Source organism: Papio anubis, chromosome 1 (assembly GCF_008728515.1).
Source record: "Papio anubis isolate 15944 chromosome 1, Panubis1.0, whole genome shotgun sequence".
In the NCBI taxonomy this organism is placed as follows: Eukaryota; Metazoa; Chordata; class Mammalia; order Primates; family Cercopithecidae; genus Papio; species Papio anubis.
The window spans coordinates 44818432-44844025 of NC_044976.1; the positions used below are offsets into that span (position 1 = coordinate 44818432).

The window sequence follows — 25594 nt, forward strand, 5'->3', positions numbered from 1 at the left end:
ACAGGTGTGAGCCACTGCGCCTGGCCTTTTTTTTTTTTTTTTTAAGAGGCATGGTTTCGTGCTGTCACCCAGGCTGGAGTGTAGTGGCATGATCACATGCCTGCAACTCCTAGGCTCAAGCTGTTCCTCTCACCTCAGCCTCTGCCGTAGCTGGGATTACAAATGTGAGCCACTGTACCCAACTCTTGAGCTTTTACTTTTTACAACGAAATCTTTTTTTTTTTTTTTTGAGTCGGAGTCTTGCTCTGTCGCCCAGGCTGAAGTGCAGTGGTGCGATCTTGGCTCACTGCAACCTCCGCCTCCTGGGTTCAAGCAATTCTCCTGCCTCAGCCTCTTGAGTAGCTGGGACTAAAGGCACATGCCACCATTCCCAGCTAATTTTTGTATTTTCAGTAGAGATGGGGTTTCACCATTTTGGCCAGGCTGGTCTTGAACTCCTGACCTCATGATCCACCTGCCTTGGCCTCTTAAAGTGCTGGGATTATAGGCGTGAGCCACTGTGCCTATTCTTTATACTGAAGTCATTAAAGTATACTATAAAGTGAGGCTCTAACTTAACTTTTTCCAAATGGCTAACCAATTGCTAGAGAATAATTTATTGTGTAAATCTTAATTTATTCATTGCTTTTTCTCCAGAGTATCTATTCTATTATGCAGACCTCTTTTTTTGTTTGTTAGTTTTTTGAGACAGGGTCTCTCTCCTGTTGCCCAGGCTGGAGTACAGTGGTGTGATCTTGGCTCACTGCAGCCTTGACTTCCCAGGCTCAAGTGATCCTCCTACCTTAGCCTCCCGAGTATCTGGGACTACAGGCATGCACCACCATGCCCAGCCAATTCTTTGTATTTTTAGTAGAGATGAGGTCTTGCCATGTTGCCCAGGCTGGCCTTGAGCTCCTGGGTTCAAGCAATCCACCTGCCTCAGCCTCCCAAAGTGCTAAGATTACAGGTGTGAGCCACCATGCCTGACCTCACAGATCTCTTTATATACTCCAGTACTACACAGTTTGAAATATTATTGCTTTATAAGCATTCTATATCTATATCTATCTTGCTCACCATTGATTGTATCCCTGGAACCTAGCATAATACATGGAACTGAGCAGGCACTGAATAAGTGTTTGTGACTTATGAGCTGAAGGCTATTGTCATGCAAAAGTGGGAAGCGGAAGACACCCTCTGGAATAGATATGCTCCAAGTTAGGACCTCTGTCTAACTGACTGTTGGGCCACCAAGCCTGGGGCCTCTAAATGCTCTGAAATGCTTTGAGCCAAGAAGACAGGATAATAAACATTCTTTTCCAGAAAGCTTTCTCCAAGAGAAAAATATAATCTTTATCACCTGCTGGTCAACTATACTGCTTGTGAAATACTGGAACAAAGTGAATCTGATGTTTCCTTAAAGATAGCAAAAAGCAGTTACTGTTTTCTAATATTCTTGAGTCTGCTTCTCTTCCTCATAAGGCCTGGTGTCCTCATTCTGAACTTCAAGGGTTGCAGTCCAGATTTGGAAGTGAATAAGCTGAAGGAGATGGGGCTCAATGTTACTGAACCCAGTGCATCCCCAGAAATTAAATCTCCAATTCCTGACATTAGCTTTTTTTCCACCTGTTATTTGGCCTCATTCACCATAGAAGGCCCAGTTCAAATACTACTTCCTAGAAGAGACTTTCTTGTTCTCTCTCAACCTCCTTACTATCCTCTGTTACACCACTTATCCTATCATATGTGATCTATTTGTAGATTTCCCTATTAAACTGGTAGGTCCTTGCCGGGAACAGTGGCTCATGCCTGTAATCCCAGCACTTTTGGAGGCCAAGGCGGGCAGATCACCTGAGGTCAGGAGTTCGAGATCAGCTGACCAACATGGAAAAACCCTGTCTCTATTAAAAATACAAAAAAATTAGCTGGGTGTGGTGGCGCATGCCTGTAATCCCAGCTACTCAAGAGGCTAAGCCAGGAGAATTGCTTGAACCCGGGAGGCAGAGGTTGCATTGAGCCATTGCACTCCAGCCTGGGCGACAAGAGCGAAACTCTGTCTCAAACAAAACAAAACAACTTGTAGGTCTTAAAGATTAGAGGCTGCATCTCTTCTTCCAAGATCTGGTACCTGGTTAAGTTTCAGTAAATGTTTATTGAATTAAATCTACCCCATCACCTAGTTATGGGGGAGTAAAAGAAGCTCTGCTTAAATGAGAGCTCCAGTGATTTATATCTGTATCAGTGAATAATAGAATCCCAGGGCTAAAAGGAGCCCTAAAAGTCATCTTGTGCAACCCCTTTTACAATGCTGAATCCCCTGCAGAACACCCGTGTGTCAAGGAGTTATCCAGACTCTATTTGAACTTAGTGATGGGAAGTTTATTACCTCTAGAATTAGCTTGTTTCATAAGCTCAGGGTTTAAGCTTTACATAAACTTCAGGTTAGCAAAAATGTATCTTCCATTAGCTTCCATCCAGAACAAGTCTATTAATCCCTCCTTCATGTGACAGCCATTCATATATTTCAAGATGGGTCATGTTTCCCAAGTATTCTCTTTTTCAGGAAAAACATCTCCAGTCTTCCCAATCTGACTCACATAATGTGGCTTTGACTTCTTTCTCCATACTCCATGGGTAGCCTGACCATTGCAGAGCTAGGCAGGACTGTTGTCCACCTTGTCCTTCAGCCTATACTATATTTACACTAGTTCACACAGCTCAAGGTATAGTCATTATGAGTGGCTTCAACATATTGTTGACTAAACTCCCTTAATCTTTTTTATACAAGCTGTTACTAAGCAGACTACTTTATCCCACATCCTGAGGCCATGCAATTGGAACTTTTAAAACTCATTGAAGTATTGGTGTATTCTATTAAATTTCATTTTGTTAGATTTGACCACTGCATCAAGAACTCTAGGAATCCTGGCTCTGCCATCCATTGTGATCACTAACTTTCCCTGTTTTGTGTCCCCTGCAAATATGGTGAGCAAGCAATTCAGTGACAAATGCCAAATGGACCAAAACCTTGTGACAAGCCATCAGAGCCCTCCTCCCACATCCATTCCATCACTGCCTCTGCACTTTACCAGTACCCAGCTTGTGTTTGTGTGCTATTCCTGCTTTTACCATGCAAAATCAGGCTAGTGTTCTACCTGATAACTTACTTCCAAACTGGAAGGCCGTGTCTTCATCAGTTCATCCCAGAGTCGGCGCCAGATGGCCTGAGTGGAGAGGCCTGTAAGGAGAAATATCACACTTGGCTGCTTGCTGGCCACCATAAGTAAAGTACATCAACCTTTAATGTTGTCCTCCGGGTTCACAGGAGCAATACGGCAGAGTGATTAAGAACACTGGCTCTAAAGACAGATTGCCTGGGTGTGAATATCAGCAAACTACACTCCAGCTATGTGACTTTGAGCAAGTTACTTAATTTCTCTGTGGTTCAGTTTCCTCATCTGTAAAATGTTAATAACAGCTATTTTATAGGGTTGTTGAAAGGATTAGAGTAAATGAATTTTTCTAGGTAAAGTGCCTAGGACAGTGCTTGACACATTAGGGTTCAATGTTAGCTGTTAACAGATGTGTCTAATGAGGGGAGGAAGCTTGGTAAAATAGAGAAACTAAGATTCGGAAGATCTGGGTTGTTCTGGCTTTGCTATTAATTGTGGTGTGCCTGTGTCTCACTTTTATCAGTATAATAAAGATCATATACTTGGCTTTGTGTTTCACAGGACACTGAGGAATGAGGAAGAAAAATAGGTGTGCAGGTACTTTTTGAAAAGCATGAAGTTCTAAGGCCAGGTGCAGTGGCTCAAGCCTGTAATCCCAACACTTTGGGAGGCCAAGGCAGGTGGATCACAAGGTCAGAAGATTGAGACCGTCCTGGCTAACACATTGAAACTCCGTCCCTACTAAAAATACAAAAAAAATTAGCCGGGCGTGGTGGTAGGCGCCTGTAGTCCCAGCTACTACTACTGAGGCAGGAGAATGGTGTGAACCCGGGAGGCGGAGCTTGCCATGAGCCAAGATTGCACCACTGCACTCCACCCTGGGCAACAGAGCAAGACTCCATATTAAAAAAAAAAAAAAAAAAGCATGAAGTTCTAGCAGGTATCAGGTGTAATATTTACCTGAAGAACATTATGGTGCCTTGCTCATAATCATTGACTGAGAAAGAGACAGAAAGATACTCACCTTTCTTGAGGGCAGTTTCCTCAATCCTCTCCAAGTAATATATATTGAGCAGAGGTAGGATGCTTTGAAGTATTGGGCCTGGGAGGGCTACAAAAATCAAAACAAAAGTTTACTTTTCCTCCCCTCCCCCTCCCACTCAAGAGGGTTCCAAGCATTATTTATTCTACTGGAAAGGAAAATGGAAGGGTAGACTTCTCACTTGACAAATGGAGCCTCTAGAAGCTAATCTAGATCTGTTCCAAACTCTAGTCCACTTATCTTCAGCCACTCAGTTGGAAGCTGGAATTTCAGGGGCCAGGGTGAGATCATCCCACAAAACAAGCTGACATGCTAAATGAGCTTGACATGCTTTTTAGGAGCTGGTCAGTTCACTTCTGCCCAAGCAAAATGAACCATTTGGCATTGAAAAGGACCTACTGAATATGTGTGATAAAAGGTTTTTCATAATCTGCCCTGCTAGTATCAGCTCCCTGCTTTGCCTCCTACATTTCAGCCACACTTAACTACTTTTTCGTTTACCTAACATGCTGCTTTCTGCCCCTGTACCTTTGTCATGCTGTTCTTTCCAACAGGAATGTCCTTTGTCATGCTGTTCTAATAGGAATGTCATTGCCACTTTCAGTATATCAACTACTCATCTTTCAAGTATCACATGCCCTTTATTAAGTCTTTCCTGAATTCCCTTCCCATTCTTCCAGATTAACCACTACCATCCTTTGGGCTACTGCTATATTATATCCTGAATTAGTACTTTCCTATGAAGAAGAGAAACAATTCATGTCTCTAAAGTCAATATATCTTTTTTTTTTTTTTTTTTTGAGATGGAGTCTCGCTTTGTCTCCCAGGCTGCAGTGGCGCGATCTCGGCTCACTGCAAGCTCCGCCTCCCGGGTTCATGCCATTCTTCCGCCTCAGCCTCCTGGGTAGCTGGGACTACAGGTGCGCACCACCACACCCGGCTGATTTTTTGTATTTTTAGTAGAGACGGGGTTTCACTGTGTTAGCCAGGATGGTCTCGATCTCCTGACCTTGTGACCCACCTGCCTCGGCCTCCCAAAGTGTTGGGATTACAGGCGTGAGCCACTGCACCCGGCCAAAAGTCAATATATCTTAAAAACAACCTGCTCTTGCCAACTTCTCTAGTTCTAAGAGCCGTTATAGTATAGTGTCTAAAGGGTTTGGCCTCTAGAGTAGGAAAAATCTGGGTGAAATCCTAACTATTTAGTTAAATGTGAATCCTTGGACAAATTATTTAAGCCTCTTTAAGCCTTTGTTTCTTCAACTGGAAAAAAATGGAGGCCACACACAGTGGCTCACACCTGTAATCCCAGCACTTTGGGAGTCTAAGACAAGAGGATCGCTTAAGTTCGGGAGTTCGAGGCTACAGTGAGCTATGCTTACACCACTGTACTTGAGCCCAAGTGATAGAGTGAGAACCCATCTCAAAACAAATTAAAAATTAGCAGAGTGTGATGGTGTGCACCTGTGGTCACAGCTACTTGGGAAGCTAAGGTGGGAGGATGGCTGGAGCCCAGGAGGTCGAGGCTGCAGCGAGCTGTGCTTAGACCACTGCACTCCAGCCTGGGTGACAGAGCAAGACCCTGCCTCAAAAAATAAAAAATAGGTGGAATGCAATGGCTCACACCTGTAATCCCAGCACTTTGGGAGGCCAAGGCGGGCAGATCACTTGAGGTCAGGAGTTTGATACCAGCCTGACCAACATGGTGAAACCCCGTCTCTACTGAAAATACAAAAATTAGCCAGGTGTAATGATGCAAGCCTGTAATCCCAGCTACGTGGGAGGCTGAGGCACAAGAATCGCTTGAACTCAGGAGGTAGAGATTGCAGTGAGCTGAGATGGCGCCATTGCACTTCAGCCTGGGCGACAGAGCAAGACTCTGTCTCAAAAATAAAATAAAATGGAGATAACAGTAATTAACTCATGCCATTGCTGGGAAGATCATGCTTATAATCTGTTTAAAATAATGCCCAGCCATAATAAGCTCACTAAATGTTGGTTGTTATTTTTATCCTGTCAGTGGCATCTCTGTCCAATCAAGAACAAGTCAAACTCACACCTGTAATCCCTGTAATCTTTGGAGGTCGAGGTGGGGGACATTGCTTAAGCCCAGGAGTTTGAGACCAGCCTGGGCAACATGGGAAACCCCTGTCTCTACCAAAAATACAGAGAAAATTAGCCGGGTGTTATGGAGCACACCTGTGGTCCCAGCTTCTTGGGAGGCTGAGGTGGGAGAATTGCTTGAGCCCAGAAGATAGAGGTGGCAGTGAGCTGGTATCATGCCACTGCACTCCAGCCTGGGTGACAGAGAGACCCCATCTCAAAGAAAAAGAACAAGTCTAAGATCTTGGAGTATACCAAAACTTCCGCCCCAGGGTCTCTTTTTATTTTTATTTAGAGAATAACTGAATCTTGACATCAAGAATCTAGTATAATTCTTTGTACATTGTATGTCCTCAATGTACCTGCTGAATGAAAGTGTTAATTCCCTATGCTTTTACACACGAATGTAGTCCACATCACCTTTCATCTGGTCTATTACAACAGCTTAACTGCTCTCCTTCGCTTCAGTCTCTATCCAGTCCCTCTTCATCCTGCTCTTGGTGATGATATTACCCTCTTCGAAACCCTTGGAGGTCTCTCTGCTGCATTCATGATAAAGTCCAAACTCCACATCCTGGTATTCAAGGTATAATATACCTTATTCTACTTAAGTTTCCTCATTGTACCCTTTCCTGCTGCCTCTATACCTCTGCTGCCCCAACTCCTTACACAAAGCGATGCTAGTTCACTACCTCCAGGAAGACTTTCCTGGCTGTTAGCCCACACTGAGACCTTCCTCCAAAATAGTAATGCTTAGCAGGCCTCTTCCTTGGCTATTCTCCTAAAAGGCCTCACTTGATTCAGCTTTTTCTGGTCTAGGCCCACAGGAGCTCTTCCTCCCCTGTCTCCTCTCAACCTCGCTGGGGGCTCAGCCAGTAATGGGATGGTGGTATGTACAGCAGTGATGGGGGAGGGAGAAGGGGAAATGGAGATTCAGTAAACTGTCAATTTTTTGGGGGGGAAGAAGCAACAGGGGAAGAAGTTCCTCAGAGCCCCTCCAACCTGCTCTCCTCTAGTTAGCCATCCCTTCTCACAGCCACAGGAATTCTCATCCCCTGTTACCCACAAACTCCTCTCTTCCTTTCTCCATTCTTCTTAAGCCGGGATTTTCCTGGCTGCTTTCTAGCCTGCACCTTTAATGCTGCTGCTTCCCAACCTGGGCCTCCACACCCAGTCATCTTCCTTTTTAGCCAGTCTTAGCATCCCAGAAGCTCCAGGCAGACAAGCCAGACCCTGTCTGCCTTCTTCCCCATGCCCTAGGACTTTTCTGAGCTCCCTGCTCAGCTCAGAACGGAGACTTTCCTCATGTTCGCCATGGGTGGGCCTGCCCCTTGTCTTCTCAGCCTCTGGCTGGCCTGGAGCCTCCAGTGTCCCCTCCGCACACAGGCCCAACTTCTAACAGCCTCTTCCACCACCACTATGCAGGACACTCAGGCCTCATCGTACTGGGCTCCACTCCCACAGCCAAGGCCCTCCCCGACCACCCTCCAGCTTATCCAGGAGCTGCAGCGCCCCCAAACTCCAGGGCCTTTTCCCCACACCCCCTCCTCATGGCATAACTCAAACCCCCCGCCCTGCAACCTCGAGTCCTCAAAGTCCTCACTCCTGTCCTGACCAGGGCCTTCCTCCTGCAAAGACGCCACGGCCACCCGCAAGGCCTCCTGGTGGAACCTCCCCCGCGCCGCCTCCAGGCCCGGGGCCTGTTCTCCTGCCACCCTCCCCGGCAGGCCTCGGCCGGGCCTGCCACCTCCTCGCCCAACTCCAGCCCCGGCCTCCGGACCCCACCCTCACACCAGCAGCCTCGCAGGCCCGAGGCCTCCCCTATCCCCAGCGCGGCCAGGCCTGCTTGGCAGAGCCTCGCTTTCCCTCTTTCACTAGCCCCACGTCGCGGACCCGTTTCCTTCGTCAGTGGCCAGGCTGTGGCCGGCGGTCCCCAACCCACAGCCCCGCCTCCCAGCCCAACTGGCCGGTTCGCCCTCCCTGGCCGTTCATCCCGGCGCCCCAGGCCGCCCTCCACCCAGGCCCGGGCCTTTGGTCCCGGCCGCCCTCAGGCCTGAGGCCCCCGTTCACTCCCATTCAGCCCAAGGCCTCTTGGCGGCGCCGCGCCCCCTGCCACGGCAGCCCGGCAGTCCGGGATCCCTGGACCGTCGCCCCGCTTGGGGCCTCCTTGTCCCTTCCCGCCTGTCCATCATTCGAGCCTCCCTCGCTTGTTTAAGCCGCTCCGGGGCCCCCTCCACTCGCTCTCCGGCCCCTCCTCGCCGCTCGAGCCGATCCGAGTGGCCTCCGGCGCTCCCTGTCCTGCGGGTCGCTCGGTCGCTCAGTCAGTTTGGCACCCGAGACCCCGGTTGTCGGTTCGCTCCCGTCAGCCCTGGGCCGTCAGACAGGCCGCGGCGCCCCGAGCCTTTCGGCCTCTCCCCCTGCCCCATTCCCTCGCTCTCAAATCCGCTGTCCTCCCCTCCGCCCATCGGATTGGCCTCCCGAGTCTCGACCCCTGTGGCGTGTCAGGCAGATACTGGGGGTCCCGTTCCATCAGTCAGGTTCGGTGGCCCCGGGCCTGGCCTCCTGGCCTTAGGCCGGGCCTCCTAACCTCGGCCCCTGCCCCAGAGCAGCCGGGCCATCACTGCCCACCGGTTCGACATCCGAGACTCCCCTGCCCGGCCCAGCCGAGTGTCAGTTCGCGGCCCACAGCTCCGGCCCGCCAGTCCAGCCTCAGTCGCCCGGGCCCAGCCTCCTTCGCTCCAGACCGGGCCTCCTGGCCTCGCCCCCCGCGCCCCCGAGCCAGGCCGCGGTGCGGGTCAGCCTGCCCATTAGGTCTCCGTCTTTACTCTGTCCAGCCCTGTCAGTCACAAAATTCATGCTCCGATCCTACGATCTGGCTTTCAGTGCCCCAGGCTGGGCCTTGCCCCGGGCCTCCCGGCCTCGCCCCCCGCGCCCCCCGGCCGCTGGGCCGCCCCCTGCTCTTAGCCAGAGGTAGCCCCTCACCCCGCGACTTACCCCACACCCCGCTCTCCAGAACCCCCATATGGGCGCTCACCGCCCGCCCGCACAGCTCGAACAGGGCGGGGGGAGCGTTGGGGCCCGAGGCCGAGCTCTTCGCTGGCGCCGCCTCCCGGGACGTGGCCTCCATGGTCGTTGCCGCCGCTACCTCACAGAACCAGCAACTCCGGGCGCGCCAGGCCTCGGGCGCCGCCATCTTGGGGAGGTGCGCGAGCCCGAGAGTGTCGCCCGCAGACCGCCATCTTGAAAAGGTCAGCAGTTAGGACGGCTCCATAATCGATATGGGGAAGAATGTGAATTATGCTAAAGGAATTTCGAATAAATTAGCATACTTTCCAAGTCTCTTAGGAGCTACTATTTTAGATGAACTCCTAGATCAATTATACTAGGGTCTGGTGGGACTAAGGGGATGTTTCTTAGCAAAGTCTCCTCAGGTGCAAACATCAGCTACCCCTAGCCCCTGCCTGTGGCCGGTAGTACATGCCAATCTGAGCATGTGTTCGCGACCACGATGAGTATGCCGCACTTCCGGCCAGATCGCCGGATTTCCGCTGAGTGACCCTTACAAGTCCTTCTTGATCCTGAAGTGGATTAGGTGCCGCTGTTGCTGCTCTTGTTGAATCTAGAACCGTAGCCAGACATGGGACTGGAGGACGAGCGAAAGATGCTTACCGAGTCCGGAGATCCTGAGGAGGTAAGGCAAGGCGATCCACTCGACCCTTTTCTCTGTCCTGAAGCCCAAAACCTAGCCCGCCAAAACACGCACGGGGCCCTCTTAGCCCCCAGTTTACCCTCTAGGATTTGCAGGGTCGGGAGCTCTAGTTCCCTCGACCTTTCCCCAGAATTCGTCCGGTGACTTTGGACAGATAGATGACTAGTTTTTCTCTGGGCCTCGGCTTCTCCATTCTGTGAATGTAGTGAAGGTTTGAGAGCGAAAATGTTTTGTGGACTAAAGTCTTGTAAAAATATGACCTATGTTTGCAGTCAGTCAGATATTCTGAAACCCGCGTTTCACAGGTTTGGGGAGCAAACAGACCACCTTGCCCCAGCTCAGGTTAGGAATCCCTACCATATCTATTGGGGAGGTTCGGAAGACGTGGCCTTGTGATTTCCTTTTCTTTGAGGAAGGTGTGTGTCTTTGGGGACAGTGAAGAAATGTACGATGTTATTCTGTGATGGAAGAGGGAGCTCTTTCCTAGGGAAAGAGTGCTGCTATGATAAGTATTTATGGACTGCTTGCTATTCCAAGTGCTTTACATGCACTAATTAATTTCTTTTTTCTTTTTTGAGATGGAGTCTCGCTTTGTCGCCCAGGCTGGAGTGCAGTGGCGCGATCTCGGCTCGCTGCAACCTCCGCCTCCCTGGTTCAGGCGATTCTCCTGCCTCAGCCTCCCAAGTAGCTGGGTAGCTGGGACTACAGGTGCCCACCACCACGCCCGGCTAATTTTTGTGTTTTTAGTAGAGACGGGGGTTTCACCAGGTTGGCCAGACTGGTCTCGAGCTCCTGACCTCGTGAACCGCCCACCTCGGCCTCCCAAAGTCCTGGGATTACAGGCGTGAGCCACCGCGCCCGGCCCTAATTCATTTCATCTACACATTATTCCTATGAAGTAAGTGTTAGGTACTATTAGTGCCATTTTTACAGATGAGGAAACAAGCGTAGAGGTTAAATATCTTTTCTAAGGTCACACAGCTAACATACTGGTGCAGCCAGGAACTGCAGCCAAGCAGCGCGATTCTAGAACCGGGACTCTTACCCATTATGCGACACAGCCACTAGTTGTTTCTAATCTCATTTCCTGCCTGTTTTCTGGTCACTTCGGGGCAGCCGTTCTGGGCTGTGGGTTCAGAATAATTGGAGACTTATTTATCCCTTAATTTTTCTCGTCTTATTATTTCTAAAAAGAAATAGAGCCTGAGGCCGGGCACAGTGGCTCATGCCTGTAATCCCAGCACTTTGGGAGGACAGCCGAGGCAGGCGCGTTGCGTGAGTTCAGGAGTTGGACCAGCCTGGGCAACGTGGTCAAACCCCGTCTCTACAAAAAATACAAAAATTAGCCAGGCATGGTGGTGAACGCCTGTGGTCTCAACTGCTCAGGAGTTTGAGCCCGGGAAGTCCAGGCTGCAGTGAGCCGTGATTGTGTCACTGCACTCCAGTCAGGCAACCCAGGTGAGACCCTGTCTCAAAAAAAAGGAAAGAAAAGAAAGAAAGAAATGGAGCCTGCCTTAGAAAGGCAGAAAGGTCAGCAGGATCCACCGCTGCAGTAGATGAGAAAAGAAAGTAAATAAGCAGTCAGTTTTAAGCTAGGGTATTCTGGCCGGGCGCGGTGGCTCAGGCCTGTAATCCAGCACTTTGGGAGGCCAAGGCAGGCGGATCACGAGATCAGGAGATCCAGACCATCCTGGCTAACACGGTGAAACCCCGTCTCTACCAAAAATACAAAAAATTAGCCGGGCGTGGTGGCGGGTGCCTGTAGTCCCAGCTACTTGGGAGGCTGAGGTGGGAGAATGGCGTGAACCGGAGAGGCAGAGCTTGCAATGAGCCGAGATCGTGCCACTGCAGCCTGGGTGACAGAGCAAGACTCTGTCTCAAAAAATAATAATAATAATAAAATAAACTAGGGTATTCTATGAGGAACCCATAATTTTTTTTTTTTTTTTTTTTTTTCATAGTCTAGAAAACAATGGGTTTTCCTCCTAACTTGGTTTGGGATGTAAGGACTAAATTTAGCTATTTGTAGCAATACTGGGATAAATATTTTAGATTGTGTAGGCCCCATGTGAACATCTGGCAGCTTGAATCTGTATCAGAAGATGTCTAATTACTGTTTATTATCTCTAAACTGGGATTACTTCCTTAAGGGACTGTTGTGATTAATTAAATCATATTAGATATGAAGGTGCTTTGTAAACTGGAGAGTATTAAGCACACTTAGGTTCTTGTTAATGAAAGTGAGATGGTATCTCTGTCTTGAAATGAACCTGGGATTCCTTTTAACCAAGTATGGTAAGGTGACAGACCTGCAGTCAACTGCCTTTGAAAGAAGAGTTTATTATTACTTAAAGTTCCCGAAAGAGGGATATACCACACAAAAAAATGCAGGGCTGTATGGGGAAGTGTCCGAGCTAGTCAGGAGGCAGAAAGTGTGAGGGGAAGGAAGCATGGCTCAGCACCTTGGTTTCTATGGGAAGGAATTGGTGGGCAGGGTAGGTACACTTGCTCAAATTTAGGATTGGATGGTTTGAATAATTTCGTTGGGCTCTGGCTTATAGGGCTGGTTCCTAGTTGTCCTATATTTGTCCCTGGGGTGATTTAGAGAAGGGGAAACAGGAGCTTAGTGTATGAAACTTAGATAAAGGAGGCAGGGCCAGGCCGAGTGGCTAATGCCTATAATCCCACCACTTTGGGAGGCCGAGGTAGGAGGATTGATTGAGCCCAAGAGTTTGAGAGCAGCCTAGGCAACATAATGAGACCCTGTCTCTACTAAAAAAAAATGTTTAAGTTAGCCGGGCATGTGGTGTGTGCTTATAGTCCTAACTACTTAAAAGGCTGAGGCAGGAGGATCACTTGAGCCCAGGAGTTTGTGGCTGCAGTGAGCTATGATGGCACCACTGCACTACAGCCTGGGTGACAGAGCAAGACCCTGTCTCTTAAACAAAACAAAAGATAAAGGAGGCAGTTGGCTACAAGCGCTTTGGATAGTTAGGTTGCATATGAAAGGTATGCTCGCAGGCAAGTTTGCTGTCTAAAAATTAGCTAGCCCTGGAAGAGCAGGATTAGCTCCAGGATTAGCAAGGCCTCTAAAATGTAAAAACATCATAGAACACAGAAAACAAAATAACATCATTAATAGCAGTGTCGGCGACACAGCGAGACTCCATCTCAAAAAAAAAAAAAAAATAGCAGTGTCAATGTCTATCTTCAGTAATTACATCAGTATGATCAGGAATAAATATGTCATAAAATTGCTGCTAACATTAATTTTGTTTTCCTTTTGTAGGAGGAAGAGGAAGAGGAGGAATTAGTGGTAAGAACTGTCTCAGGTTTGGAAACATCTCAGTAAAAGCAGGGTTTGAGCCTCATGAAACTCTAAGGGCATTTTAAGGAGTCTTTACTTGATACCTTGTAGATAATGGGGGTGGAATAAGCTTTGATACTTCCCGTGCATTGGAGTGTTTGGGGTGTGAGCCTTGGAAGCTAAGTCTATTCTGGGTTTGAGGCTTCTTCAGTTGTGGTCAGGGAGCAGATGGCATCTTGAGGGCCTGGCACTCAATCATCTGCTATTTGTGGTTTAATAAAGAACTTTGGGCCAGGCATTGTGGCTCATGCCTGTAATCCCAGCACTTTGGGAGGCCGAGGCAGGCGGATTGCCTGAGGTCGGGAGTTCAAGACCAAACCTGAACAATGTGGAGAAACCCCGTCTCTACTAAAGATACAAAATTAGCTGGGCATGGTGGCACATGCCTGTAATCCCAGCTACTCGAGAGGCTGAGGCAAGAGAATTGCTTGAACCCAGGAGGCGAAGGTTGCGGTGAGCCGAGATCGTGCCATTGCACTCCAGCCTGGGCAACAAAAGCGAAATTCCATCTTAAAAAAAAAAAAAGAACTCTGAGGGAACCTTTGTTAGATAGTCCTTCTCTATGTTAGCATTGCCTTTCTAGCTGGGCAGCTGGGGTGCATAGGCCTGGTTCTGAGACAAAGGGATTTGAAATTTCAGATGTGACATATTCCAAAATGCCATGTTAACAAGTAAGGCCTCCTATAGATCTATTTCAAGTTTGGCCAGGTTTCCTTTACCACCTTGTTTTTCAGATAGGACTGAGGCTTTCAGTGCATACTGGCAACCTTGGAAGGCAGGAATGTGAAACTTTTCCCTACTACTTAGCATCAGAATTGAATGGGAGACCGCATTCTGCCATTTCTGGCGGCAGTGTGGCTCTGCCAGCTGGCCTTCTGCACGGTAATTCAGAGGCAGCACCTTGGTTTGGTGGTTGTGTTAATCAAAGCATATGTGTTTGGTGGGTCTCCGCTAAAAATCCCCATTTTGTTGTTTTTCTATTTCTACATCAGGATCCCCTAACAACAGTGAGAGAGCAATGCGAGCAGTTGGAGAAATGTGTAAAGGCCCGGGAGCGGCTAGAGCTCTGTGATGAGCGTGTATCCTCTCGATCACGTACACAAGAGGATTGCACGGAGGAGCTCTTCGACTTCTTGCATGCAAGGGACCATTGCGTAAGTCCGTCTGAAGTCAGGAAGGGGAAAGGTTGCAATGGTCAGGGAAAACTTGGTGCTGACAATCTTTCCATGCTAGGGGAAGACCCATCAGTGAGTATTTACTCTGGGCCCAATATATGTGATGTACAGTGCTGAGCATTTTATGTAAATAACCTATTTTATTTTTTTGAGACAGGGTCTCACTATGTTGCCCAGACTGAAGTACAGTGGCATGATCATAACTCAGTGCCAACCTTGAACTCCTGGGCCTAAGTGATCCTGCCTTGGCCTCCCAAGTAGCTGGGACTACAGGTGCATGCCATTATGAGAGGCTAATTTTTTATTTTTTAATTTTTTCTAGTGATGGGGCCTTGTTATGTTGCCCAGGCTGGTCTCAAACTCCTGGGCTCAAGTGATCCTCCCATTTCGGCCCTCCAAAGTGCTGGGATTATAGGCATGAGCCATTGTGCCTGGCCTGTAAATAATCTTGCCTAATCCTTACTACTTCCACTGGAGATAGGTATCATTATCCCATTTCACAGATAGAAACTGAGGCTCAAAGAAAAAAAATAAACATCCCAACATGCACTGCTAAACAGTGGGGAAGCTGGATTTTGTACTCTTCAATAACAGACTGTTCTTTAAAAATAATTTGTATTGGCCAGGCGTGGTGGCTCACACCTGTAATCCCAGCACTTTGGGAGGCCGAGGCGGGTGGATCACGAAGTCAGGAGATCGAGACCATCCTGTGAATGGTGAAACCCCATCTCTACTTAAAATACAAAAAATTAGCCAGGCGTGGTGGCGGGCGCCTGTAGTCCCAGCTACTTGGGAGGCTGAGGCGGGAGAATGGCGTGAACCTGGGAGGTGGAGCTTGCAGTGAGCCGAGGTTGTACCAAAAAATAATAATAATAATTTGTATCCTCAAATGTGTCTAATATATAGTAGTTGGTCCAAAAGGTTGCTTTTTTTTTTTTTTTTTGGAGGCGCAGTCTGGCTCTGCTGCCCAGGCTGGAGTGCAGTGGCACGACCTCGGCTCACTGCAAGCTCCACCTCCCGGGTTCACACCATTCTGTTGCCTTAGCCTCCCAAGTAGCTGCGACCACAGGCGCCCGCCACCATGCCCAGCTAATTTTTTTTTTTTGTATTTTTAGTAGAGACAGGGTTTCACGGCGTTAGCCAGGATGGTCTCAATCTCCTGATCCCATGATCCACAGCACCCAGCCTTTCTTTTTTTTTGTTTTTTTGAGATAAGGTCTTGCTCTGTCACCCAGGCTGGAGTGCAGTGGCACGATCATAGCTCAGTACAGCCTCTACCTCCTGGTTCAAGCAATTATTCTGCCTTAGCCCCCGAGTTGCCAGGACTATAGGCACATGCTACCATGCCTTGGTAATTTTTTTTTTTTTTTTTTTTTTTAATTTGAGACTGATTCTCACTTTGTCGCCCAGGCTGGAGTGCAGTGGTGCAGTCTCAGCTGACTGCAACCTCTACCTCCCAGGTTCAAGTGATTCTCCTGCTTCAGCCTCCCGAGTAACTGGGATTAAAGATGCACGCCACCACACCCAGCTAATTTTTTGTTTGTTTGTTTGTTTGTATTTTTAGTAGAGACAGGGTTTCACCATGTTGGCCAGGCTGGTCTCGAACTCCTGACCCCCGTGATCCACCTGCCTCAGCCTCCCAAAGTGCTGAGATTACAGGCGTGAGCCACCGCACCTGGCCCATGCCTAGGTAATTTTTGTACTTTTTGTAGCGATGGGGTTTTGCTGTATTGCCCAGGTTGGTCTAGAACTCCTGGGTTCACATGTGCCACTCATCTCAGCTTCCCAAAGTGTTGGGATTACAGGTGTGAGATACCACACCTGGCCTCAAGGGGTTGTTTTTTAAAAGTAAACTTATCAGGCAGGGCATGGTGGCTGACGCTTATGATCCTAGCACTTTTGGAAGGCCAAGGCAGGAGGATCCCTTGACCCCAGGAGTTCAAGACTAGCCTGGGCAACGTAGGGGAACCCTGTCTCTATTTTTAAAAAATCCAAAGTGATAAAAGTAAACTTCTGCTTGACTCTTACATATAACACAGTAAGGTATTTTACATAAATTATACGTAAGCAAAGTTTGATGTGGTTGCTTCTATTAAAACTAATTGGATGTCCCATAAACATATGAAAAGATATTCAACATCATTAACCATCAGGGATACTACCATAACACTTTATACCCACTGCCCACTAGGATGGCTATAATAAAAAAGATAACAAGTGTTGAAGAGGATGTGGAAAAGTTGGAAACCTCATATGCTGTCAGTAAAGGTGTAAATTGGTACAGCCACTGTGGAAAACATCTGGCACTTCTTCAAAAGGCTAAGCATACAGTTAATGTATGACACAGCAATTCCACTCGAAGATATATACCCAAGAGAAATGAAAACATATGTTCACATAAACACCTGTACACAAATGTTCATAGAAGCATTGTTTATACTACCCAAAAAGTGGAAAAACCATAAATGTCCGTCAGCTAGGCCGGACACGGTGGCTCATGCCTGTAATCCCAGAACTTTGGGAGCTCATGCAGGTGGATCACCTGAGCCCAGGAGTTTGAGACCAGCCCTGGGCAACATGGTAAAACCCTGTCTCTACAAAAAATATATATATAAAAAGATAACCGGGCATGCTGGCTCACACCTGTAGTCCTAGCGACTTGGGAGGCTGAGGTGGGAGGATCACCTGAGCCTGGGGAAGTCAAGGCTTCAGTGAGCCATGATCACGCCACTGCACTCCAGCCTGGGTGACAGAATGAGACCCTGTCTCAAAAAGAAAAATCAAGTTCTTTTCTCAAAAAATTAAACATAGAATTATGTACTATATGATCTAGCAATTTCACTTCTAGGTATATACCCAGTAGTATTGAGAGTAGGCTTAAACAGATATTTCCATATTCATATTCACAATAGCCAAAAGGTAGAAACAACCCAAGTGTCCCTCCATGGATGAAAAGGTTTTTTTAAAATGTGCTCTGTATATACAATGGGATATTATGCAGCCTTAAAATAGAAGGGGGCTTGGCGCGGTGGCTCATGCTTGTAATCCCAACACCTTGGGAGCCCGAGGTGGGCGGATCATCAGGTCAGGAGATCAAGACCATCCTGGCTAACACGGTAAAACCCTGTCTCTACTAAAAATACAACAAATTTAGCCAGGTGTAGTGGCAGATGCCTATAGTCCTAGCTACTTGGGAGGCTGAGGTAGGAGAATGGTGTGAACCCAGGAGGCAGAGCTTGCAGTGAGCCGAGATCGTGCCACTGCACTCCAGCCTAGGTGACAAAGCGAGACTCCGTCTCAAAAAAAAAAGAAGGGGCTGGGCACAGCAGCTCACGCCTGTAATCCCAGCACTTTGGGAGGCTGAGGCAGGTGGATCACCTGCTGTCAGGAGTTCAAGACCAGCCTGGATAACATGGCGAAATCCTGTCTCTACTAAAAAATATAAAAATTAGCTGGGTGTGGTGGTGGGCACCTGTAATCCCAGCTGCTCAGGAGGCTGAGGCAGGAGAATTGCTTGAACCTAGGAGGCGGAGGTTGTAGCGAGCTGAGATCACGCCATTACACTCCAGCCTGGGTGATAGAGCAAAACTCTGTCTCAAAAAAAAAAAAAAAAAAAAAGCAAACCAAAAAAAACAAAACTGGGGCAGGATTTCTTGATTCCTGGATTTTCACCAAAATTTAGGTTTGTTAAGAATTTAAGGTAATATGCAATTCTGTATATAAAATATACCAAAAGATGGTGCTCTTATTAAATTTTTTCTTTTGGCCAATTTGGGTGTTATTTAAAGAGAAATTTAAAATAAGAAACTGGGCCAGGTGCAATGGTTCACACATGTAATCCCAGTACTTTGGGAGGCCAAGGCGGAGGATCAGTTGAGCACAGGACTTTGAGACCAGTCTGGGCAACATAGGGAGGGCCCATCTCTTAAAAAAAAAAAAAAAAAAATGAGCAGGGCATGGTGGCACACGTCTGTGGACCCAGTTACTCATGAGGCTGAGGTGAGAGGATTGCTTGAGCCTGGGAGGTTGAGGCTGCAGTGAGCTATGATTGTATCACTATACTCCAGTTTGGGCAACAAACCTTGTCTCAAAAAAGAAAAAAGAAACCAGTAAGTAGGGGAAAGAGATATAAAGAAAGACATAGGCCGGGCACAGTGACTCTCATCTTTAATCCTAACACTTTGGGAGGCCAAGACAGTAGATCACCTGAGGTCAGGAGTTCGAGACCAGCCTGACCAATATGATGAAACCCCGTCTCTACTAAAAACACAAAAATTAGCTGGGCTTGGTGGTATATGCATCTGTAATCCCAGCTACTCGGGAGGCTGAAACAGGAGAATTGCTTGAACCCAGGAGGCGGAGGCTGCAGTGAGCCAAAGTTGCGCCATTGCACACCACCTTGGGCAACAAGAGCAAAACTCAAAAAAAAAGTCTCAAAAAAAAAAAAGAAGGGAAACTCTGACACATGTTGCAACATTGATGAACCTTGGAGACATTATACTAAGTGTCAGGGAGGACAAACATTGTATCGTTCCACTTCTGTGAGGTACCTAGAATAGTAGTCACATTCATAGAGACAAAGTAGAATGGTAGTAATCAGGAGCTGAGGGGAGAAAGGAAGTGGAGAGTTACTGTTTAATGGATATAGTTTTGATTTAGTAAGATGAAAAAGTTCCCAAGATTGGAAGTTCTAGAGATTGTAGGAGACTGTATGGTTGTAGAACAATGGGAATGCACTTAACTGCCACAGAAATGTACAGTTAAAAATGATTAAAGTGGGGCCGTGTACAGTGGCTCACACCTGCAATCCCCACACTTTGGGAGGCCAAGGCCGGCACATCACTTGAGGTCAGGAGTTTGAGACCACCTGGGACAACATGGTGAAACCTTGTGTCTACTAAAAATACAGAAATTTAGCTGAGTGGTGGCACACGCCTGTAATGCCAGCTACTCAGGAGTCTGAGGCAGGAGAATCGCTTGAACCTGGGAGGCAGAGGTTGCAGTGAGCCAAGATTGTACCACTGCACTCCAGCCTGGGGGACAGAGCAAGACTCTGCCTCAAAAAAAAAAAAAAAAAAGATTAAAGTAGAAAAAGGAAAAAATTACTAAAGTGGTAAATTTTATGTTATTTTTTTTTTCCCAAAATTCTTTTTTTTTTTTTTTTGAGACGGAGTCTCGCCTGCTCCAGCCCAGGTTGGAGTGCAGTGGCCGGATCTCAGCTCAATGCAAGCTCCAATCTTCCGGGTTCACGCCATTCTCCTGCCTCAGCCTCCCTGGTAGCTGGGACTGCAGGCTCTCAGCCCACCTCAGCCTCGCTAGTTTTGTATTTTTAGTAGAGACAGGGTTTCACCATGTTAGCCAGGATGGCTTCATCTCCACCTCGCGGATCCGCCTGGCCTCGCCTCCCAAAGTGCTGGGATTACAGGCTTGAGCCACCGCCCCGGCCTTACCACAATTTTTAACGAAAGAAATTAAGTACTGAACATGCTACAATATGGATAAACTTTGCAAACATGCTAAATGCTAAGGGAAAAAAGCCAGTCACAAAGTGAAAAATATCATATGATACGATTTATATGAAATGTTCAAAATAAGCAAGTCATGATCTGTTCCCTTAATTAATATCCCCTCCTATTGATTTCCCCCCTCCCAGTGTGTGGTCATTCTAAAAACATTTACATGTATTTATGAGCCAAGCACTGGTTTAGGATCTGGGAGTAAGATAGACATAGTTCCTTCATTCACTGAGTTTATGAGCCAGCACAGGAAACAGAAGTAGAACAAGTGCTAAACTTTGGTAAGTCTCACAGGTGGCACTTTCTGTGCATTATTAACTGAACCCTCCCGCCTCCTACTTCCCATTTATATTTTCTTCCTCCTCCTAGCATTTCCCATTATCAGAGGTTACCTTATTTATGTGTTCATTTTAACTCATTACCCTGTAAGTTTCTTAAGTGACAGATGTGTCTTGTTACAGTTATAACTCACTCAGCACTTAGAACACTACCTGGCATATAGAAGATGTCCTGTGAATATGTGTTGAATTAATATGTAATGTTAATATCACTGATGGGGAGGCAGGAAGCCTGTAAGTAGGACAGATTTTGTGTGTGGATAGGGGCTTATTGAGAGAAGGCTTACAGGAAATGACATGTATAAGATCTAAATTCTAAAGGAAGAATAAAAGATGAAACAAGTAGGGAGTTCACTAGGACCCCAGCAAGTGTATATGTGAGAGAAGGGAGTTGTGAGAAGAGGGTAGAGCCTGTGTCTCAGAAGGACCTGTAAGCCACGGAGCATTAAAGCTGCCAATTGATTACCTCCTTTTCTTTCCCCTATCTAGGTGGCCCACAAACTCTTTAACAACTTGAAATAAATGTGTGGACTTATTCACCCCAGCCTTCATCTTCTGGGCATCAGAATATTTCCTTATGGTTTTGGATATACCATTTGTTTCTCTTATTTGTGTAACTGTAAAGTTCACATGAACCTCATGGATTTTGGCTTAGGCTGGTAGCTTTATGTAAATTTAGTGATTCCATCTTAATAAAAGTTCTGTGATCTGCAAACCTGCACCCTGTCCTTTTTTTATAAATTGAGAATTTTTTTTTTTAATTTGAAATTTTCTTTTATTTTTGAGGGGGTGGGGAGCAGGGGGACAGGGTCTTACTTTGTTGGCCAGGCTGGAATGCAGTGGGTAAATAGCCTGGTTGCAGCCTCCACCTCCTGGGCTCTGCGATTCCACTGCCATCATAGCTAGGACTAGCATGCATCACTCACCTTACACTTGTGTTATTCAGGGTGAGGTTGCCAAAGGCCTCACGCTCTGTAATCCTGTGCACTTTGGGAGGCTGAGGTTGAAGGATCATGAGATCACCAGGAGATCAAGACCATCCTGGCTAACACAGGAAACACCTCCGCCTCGCTCAAAAAATACAAAAAATTAGCTGGGCGTGGTGGCAGTCGCCTGTGGTCCCAGCTACTCAGGAGGCTGAGGCAGGAGAGTGGCGTGAACCCAGGAGGCGGAGCTTGCAGTGAGGCACTGCATCTCCAGCCTGGGCGCATGAGCCAGACTCTGTCCCCGAAATTATTATTTTAGATGGCATTCAGAATTGGCTGGTCTTAGAACTCTGGCCCAAGGTCCTCCTGCCTGAGCCTCCCAGTACTATGAAGCTTGGAGTAGCATGAGCCACCACACACACGGAACTACAATTTTTAAACACATTAGATGTACCCATCACCTATCAAGTATGTATGTCTTGATGAGGGCTGTGCCTGGCACAGTGGCTTATACCTGTAATCCCAACACTTTCAGAGGCTGAGGCAAGAGGATCTCTTGAAGCCAGGAGTTCAAGACCAGCCTAGGCAACATAGTGAGATCCTGTCTCTACAAAAATAAGTAGCTGGGTGTGATGGTGTTCTCCTGTAGTCCTAGCTACTTGGGAGGCTAAGATAGAAGGATTCCTTAAGCCCAAAGTTCAGGGGTTACACTGAGCTATGATCACTGCGTCTGGGACACATAGTGGAGACCCTGCATTTTTTAAAAAGAGAAAAAGCCAGGTGAGATGGCTCACAGCTGTAATCCTAGCACTTTGGGAGGCTGAGGGAGGATTTCTTCTGAGGCTGTGGAGCTCCCGACCAGCCTGGGCAACATAGTGAGACTCTGGCCTCTAAAAAAAAAAAAAATTATGTAAGAAACTTGGCCAGGTGTGGTGGCTCATGCCTGTAATCCTAGCACTTTGGGAGGCCGAGGCGGGCAGATTGCCTGAGCTCAGGGGTTCGAGACCTGCCTGGCAACACGGTGAAACCCCGCTTCTGCTAAAATACAAAAGTGTTCAGGCACCATGCTCTTGAATCCTGGAGCACTATAAAATGAGAACTGCCTCTAAACCCAGTGGAAAGAGCCTGTCCCAGCCCTGCCGCAGAAGACTCCATCAATAAAAAAAAAACTTTTCACTTGGGAGGCCGAGAGGCTAGGGATCAAGGAGGTCAGAGATCGAGACCATCCTGGCTAACGATGAAACTGCAGTGCCCCTACTAAAAAAATACAAAAACTAGCTGGGCATGGTGGCAGGCTTGTAACAGCGCGGAACCCGGAGGCATGGAGCTTGCAGTGAGCCGAGATTAAGGCCACTGCACTCCAGCCTGGGCAACAGAGTGAGACTCCATCTCAAAAGAAAACAAGCCAGGCTTAGGTGGAACACACCTGTAATCCCAGCACTTTTGGGAGGCCAAGGCGAGGCAGGTGGATCACGTGAGGTCAGGAGTTTGAGACCAGCCTGGCCAACATGGCAAAACCTTCTCTCTAAAATTCGGTGGGCTTGGTAGTGGGTGCCTGTATCCCAGCTACTCGGGAGGCTGAGGCATGAGAATGGCTTGAATCAGGAGGATGAGGTTGCAGAAAGCTGAGATTGTGCTATTGCACTCCAGTCTGGGTGACAGAAGGAGACTCCATCTCAAAAAAATAAAAATTAAAAAAATAAAAAGAAATTTATTTTTTAAAAGACAGGGGTTTGGTCAATTTTATGACTCACGCCTATAATCTCCAGCACTTTGGGAGGCTGAGGGTGGATCAATTAGGAGTTTTGAGATCAGCCTGGCTAACATGGTGAAACCTGTCTCTACTAAAAATACAAAAAAAATTAGCCAGGCGAGGCACTGCATCCCAGCCACTGTGAGGCTGAGGTGGAGAATTGCTTAACCAGGAGTTGAAGGTTGAATCATCTAAGCTTTCGCTGTGGGCTTCTTCAGTGTACTTTTCCTTTTATAATTAACAAGTATCCCCTTCTTCACCAGTCGTTCAACTAATTCACTTATTTATGTTTGTATGAAATAATGTATTCCTTTTATTCAAAGGGGTATAATCCAGTACTATCATCATATATTTTGATGCTCAAATTATTCCAGATTTGGCTAGTGGTTTTTGTGTACTTTTGACATGCCCTATCATTCTTTGAGCACTTCCTTTTGTTTGCTTTTAGCTACACCTGTTGAAATGGGGACACACTTCTTTCTTTATGGAATGAAATGTTCCAGACTTAACTTGTACTTTCCCTGTCTCAGCCCTGGAATCACCTCTTCCTCCACGGAACCCTGGTTCCTTTAACTAGGGAATGAAGATCTCTTCATGGGCAGAGCTAGGGAATATATGAATTCCTTACATATACACATACTGGCATCTATGTCTACTTATTTACTAAATTTGTATTTATTTAGTGCATACCAATACCTAAACACTACAGGGTTTGTTCTGGTTTTTACCCTTTCTTTTTTTTTTTTTTTTTTTTTTTTGAGACGGAGTCTCACTCTGTCGCCCAGGCTGGAGTGCAGTGGCGCGATCTCAGCTCACTGCAAGCTCCACCTCCCGGGTTCACGCCATTCTCCCGCCTCAGCCTCCGAGTAGCTGGGACTACAGGCGCCCGCCACCACGCCCGGCTATTTTTTTGTATTTTTAGTAGAGACGGGGTTTCACCATGTTAGCCAGGGTGGTCTCGATCTCCTGACCTCGTGATCCACCCGCCTCGGCCTCCCAAAGTGCTGGGATTACAGGCTTGAGCCACCGCGCCCGGCCCTTTTTTTTTGAGACGGATTCTTGTTTTGTTGCCCAGGCTGGAGTGCAGTGGTGCTGTCTCAGCTTACTGCAACCTCTGCCTCCTGGATTCATGTGATTCTCCTGCCACGGCCTCCCAAGTAGCTGGGACTACAGGCACATGCCACCATGCCAGGCTGTTTTTTTGTTTTTGTTTTTGGTTTTGTTTTGTATATTTAGTTTTGCCATGTTGGCCAGGCTGGTTTTGAACTCCTGGCCTCAGGTGATCTGCCCACCTCTGCCTCCCAAAGAACTGGGATTGCAGGCGTGAGCCACTGCACCCAGCCAAACCTTTTCCATATTTGTAACTCTATTCTCTGATTGCTAGCTCCCATAATCTGCAATATATTTACCTATTGGATTAATCCTCCCTATATGTAACCAGTCTCCCATTGCCAGTACCACCTTTCCAGGTGCCCTATTCTCATCTTGCTTAGACTCCAATACCCTTCCACCACAACCCTACACACTCCAATTCTTTTTGAGACGGAGTCTTGTTCTGTCACCCAGGCTGGAGTGCAGTGGCACAATCTCAGCTCACTGCAGCCTCTGCCTCCCAGGTTCAAGCGATTCTCCTGCTTCAGCCTCCTGAGTAGCTAGGGCTACAGGCTGGCTAATTTTTGTTTGTTTGTTTGTTTATTTATTTATTTAGAGATGGAGTCTCATTCACTGTCACCCAGGCTGGAGTGCGATGGCACAATCTTGGCTCACTGCAGCCTCTGTCTGCCAGGTTCAAGTGATTCTCCTGCTTCAGCCTCCTGAGTAGTTGGGGTTACAGGCATGTGCCACTGCACCCGGCTAATTTTTGTATTTTTAGTAGAGACAGGGTTTCACCATGTTGGCCCGGCTGGTCTTGAGCTCTTGGCCTCAAGTGATCCGTCTGCCTTGGCCTCCCAAAATGCTGGGATTACAGGTGTGAGCCACCATGCCCAGTGCTAATTATTGTACTTTTAGTAGAGATGGGGATACATCATGTTGGCTAGGCTGGTCTCAAACTCCTGACCTTAAGTGATCGACCTGCCTTGGCCTCCCAAAGTGCTGGGATTACAGCAGTGAACCACCACACCTGGCCCTCATTCCCTTTTTAAAAAATTAGCCGGGCATGGTGGCATGTACCTGTAAGTCCTAGCTACTGGGAAGCTGAGGCAGGAGGATCTCTTATAGCCCAGTTCGAGGCTGCAGTGAGCTATGATGGTGCCACTACACTCCAACTTAGGCAATAGAGCGAGACCGTTTTTTTTCTTTTTCTTTTTTTTTTTTTTTTAGTGCATACCAATACCTAAACACCACAGCATTTGTTCTGGTTTTTACATTTTCTTTTTTTGTTGTTTGAGACGGAGTCTCACTCTTGTCACCCAGGCTAGACTGCAGTGGCGCGATCTCGGCTCACTGCAACCTCCACCTCCCAGGTTCAAGCAATTCTCCTGCCTCAGCCTCCTGAGTAGCTGGGATTACAG

General features: G+C 47.4%; 2 protein-coding genes across 3 annotated transcripts in view; one reads left to right on the plus strand and one right to left on the minus strand.

The window, feature by feature from the left end:
• LRRC41 (leucine rich repeat containing 41) overlaps positions 1–9790 on the minus strand; it is a 26015-nt gene extending 16225 nt beyond the window's left edge. The window contains exons 1-3 of the mRNA XM_003891811.4: positions 9292–9790; positions 4177–4263; positions 3147–3217 (exon numbers count right to left, since the gene is read on the minus strand). Coding sequence (XP_003891860.1) covers positions 3147–3217; positions 4177–4263; positions 9292–9490 — 357 coding nt within the window. The 5' untranslated portion in view covers positions 9491–9790. The remainder of the gene's footprint in view (positions 1–3146; positions 3218–4176; positions 4264–9291) is intronic.
• LOC101006001 (cytochrome b-c1 complex subunit 6, mitochondrial) lies at positions 9786–21117 on the plus strand. 2 transcript variants are annotated; one of them, XM_003891812.5, is made up of 5 exons: positions 9786–9988; positions 13296–13322; positions 14108–14255; positions 14366–14527; positions 20892–21117. In XM_003891812.5, the coding sequence occupies exons 3-5, from the start codon at positions 14193–14195 to the stop codon at positions 20922–20924; spliced, it is 258 nt and encodes an 85-aa protein (XP_003891861.3). In that variant the 5' UTR covers positions 9786–9988; positions 13296–13322; positions 14108–14192; the 3' UTR covers positions 20925–21117. The 2 variants fall into 2 exon arrangements, with proteins under 2 accessions (XP_003891861.3, XP_009205968.2); XM_009207704.4 differs by lacking the exon at positions 14108–14255 and having other exon boundaries at positions 9808–9988.
• The last annotated feature ends 4477 nt before the right edge of the window (positions 21118–25594 follow it).

Bases quoted from the DNA above. Each gene is read 5' to 3' on its own strand.
- LOC101006001 (XM_009207704.4), top strand. From the start codon at position 9,935: ATGGGACTGGAGGACGAGCGAAAGATGCTTACCGAGTCCGGAGATCCT. The intron at 13,323-14,365 runs GTAAGAACTGTC...TTTCTACATCAG, and splicing joins AGGAAGAGGAGGAATTAGTG to GATCCCCTAACAACAGTGAG. The intron at 14,528-20,891 runs GTAAGTCCGTCT...TCCCCTATCTAG, and splicing joins TGCATGCAAGGGACCATTGC to GTGGCCCACAAACTCTTTAA.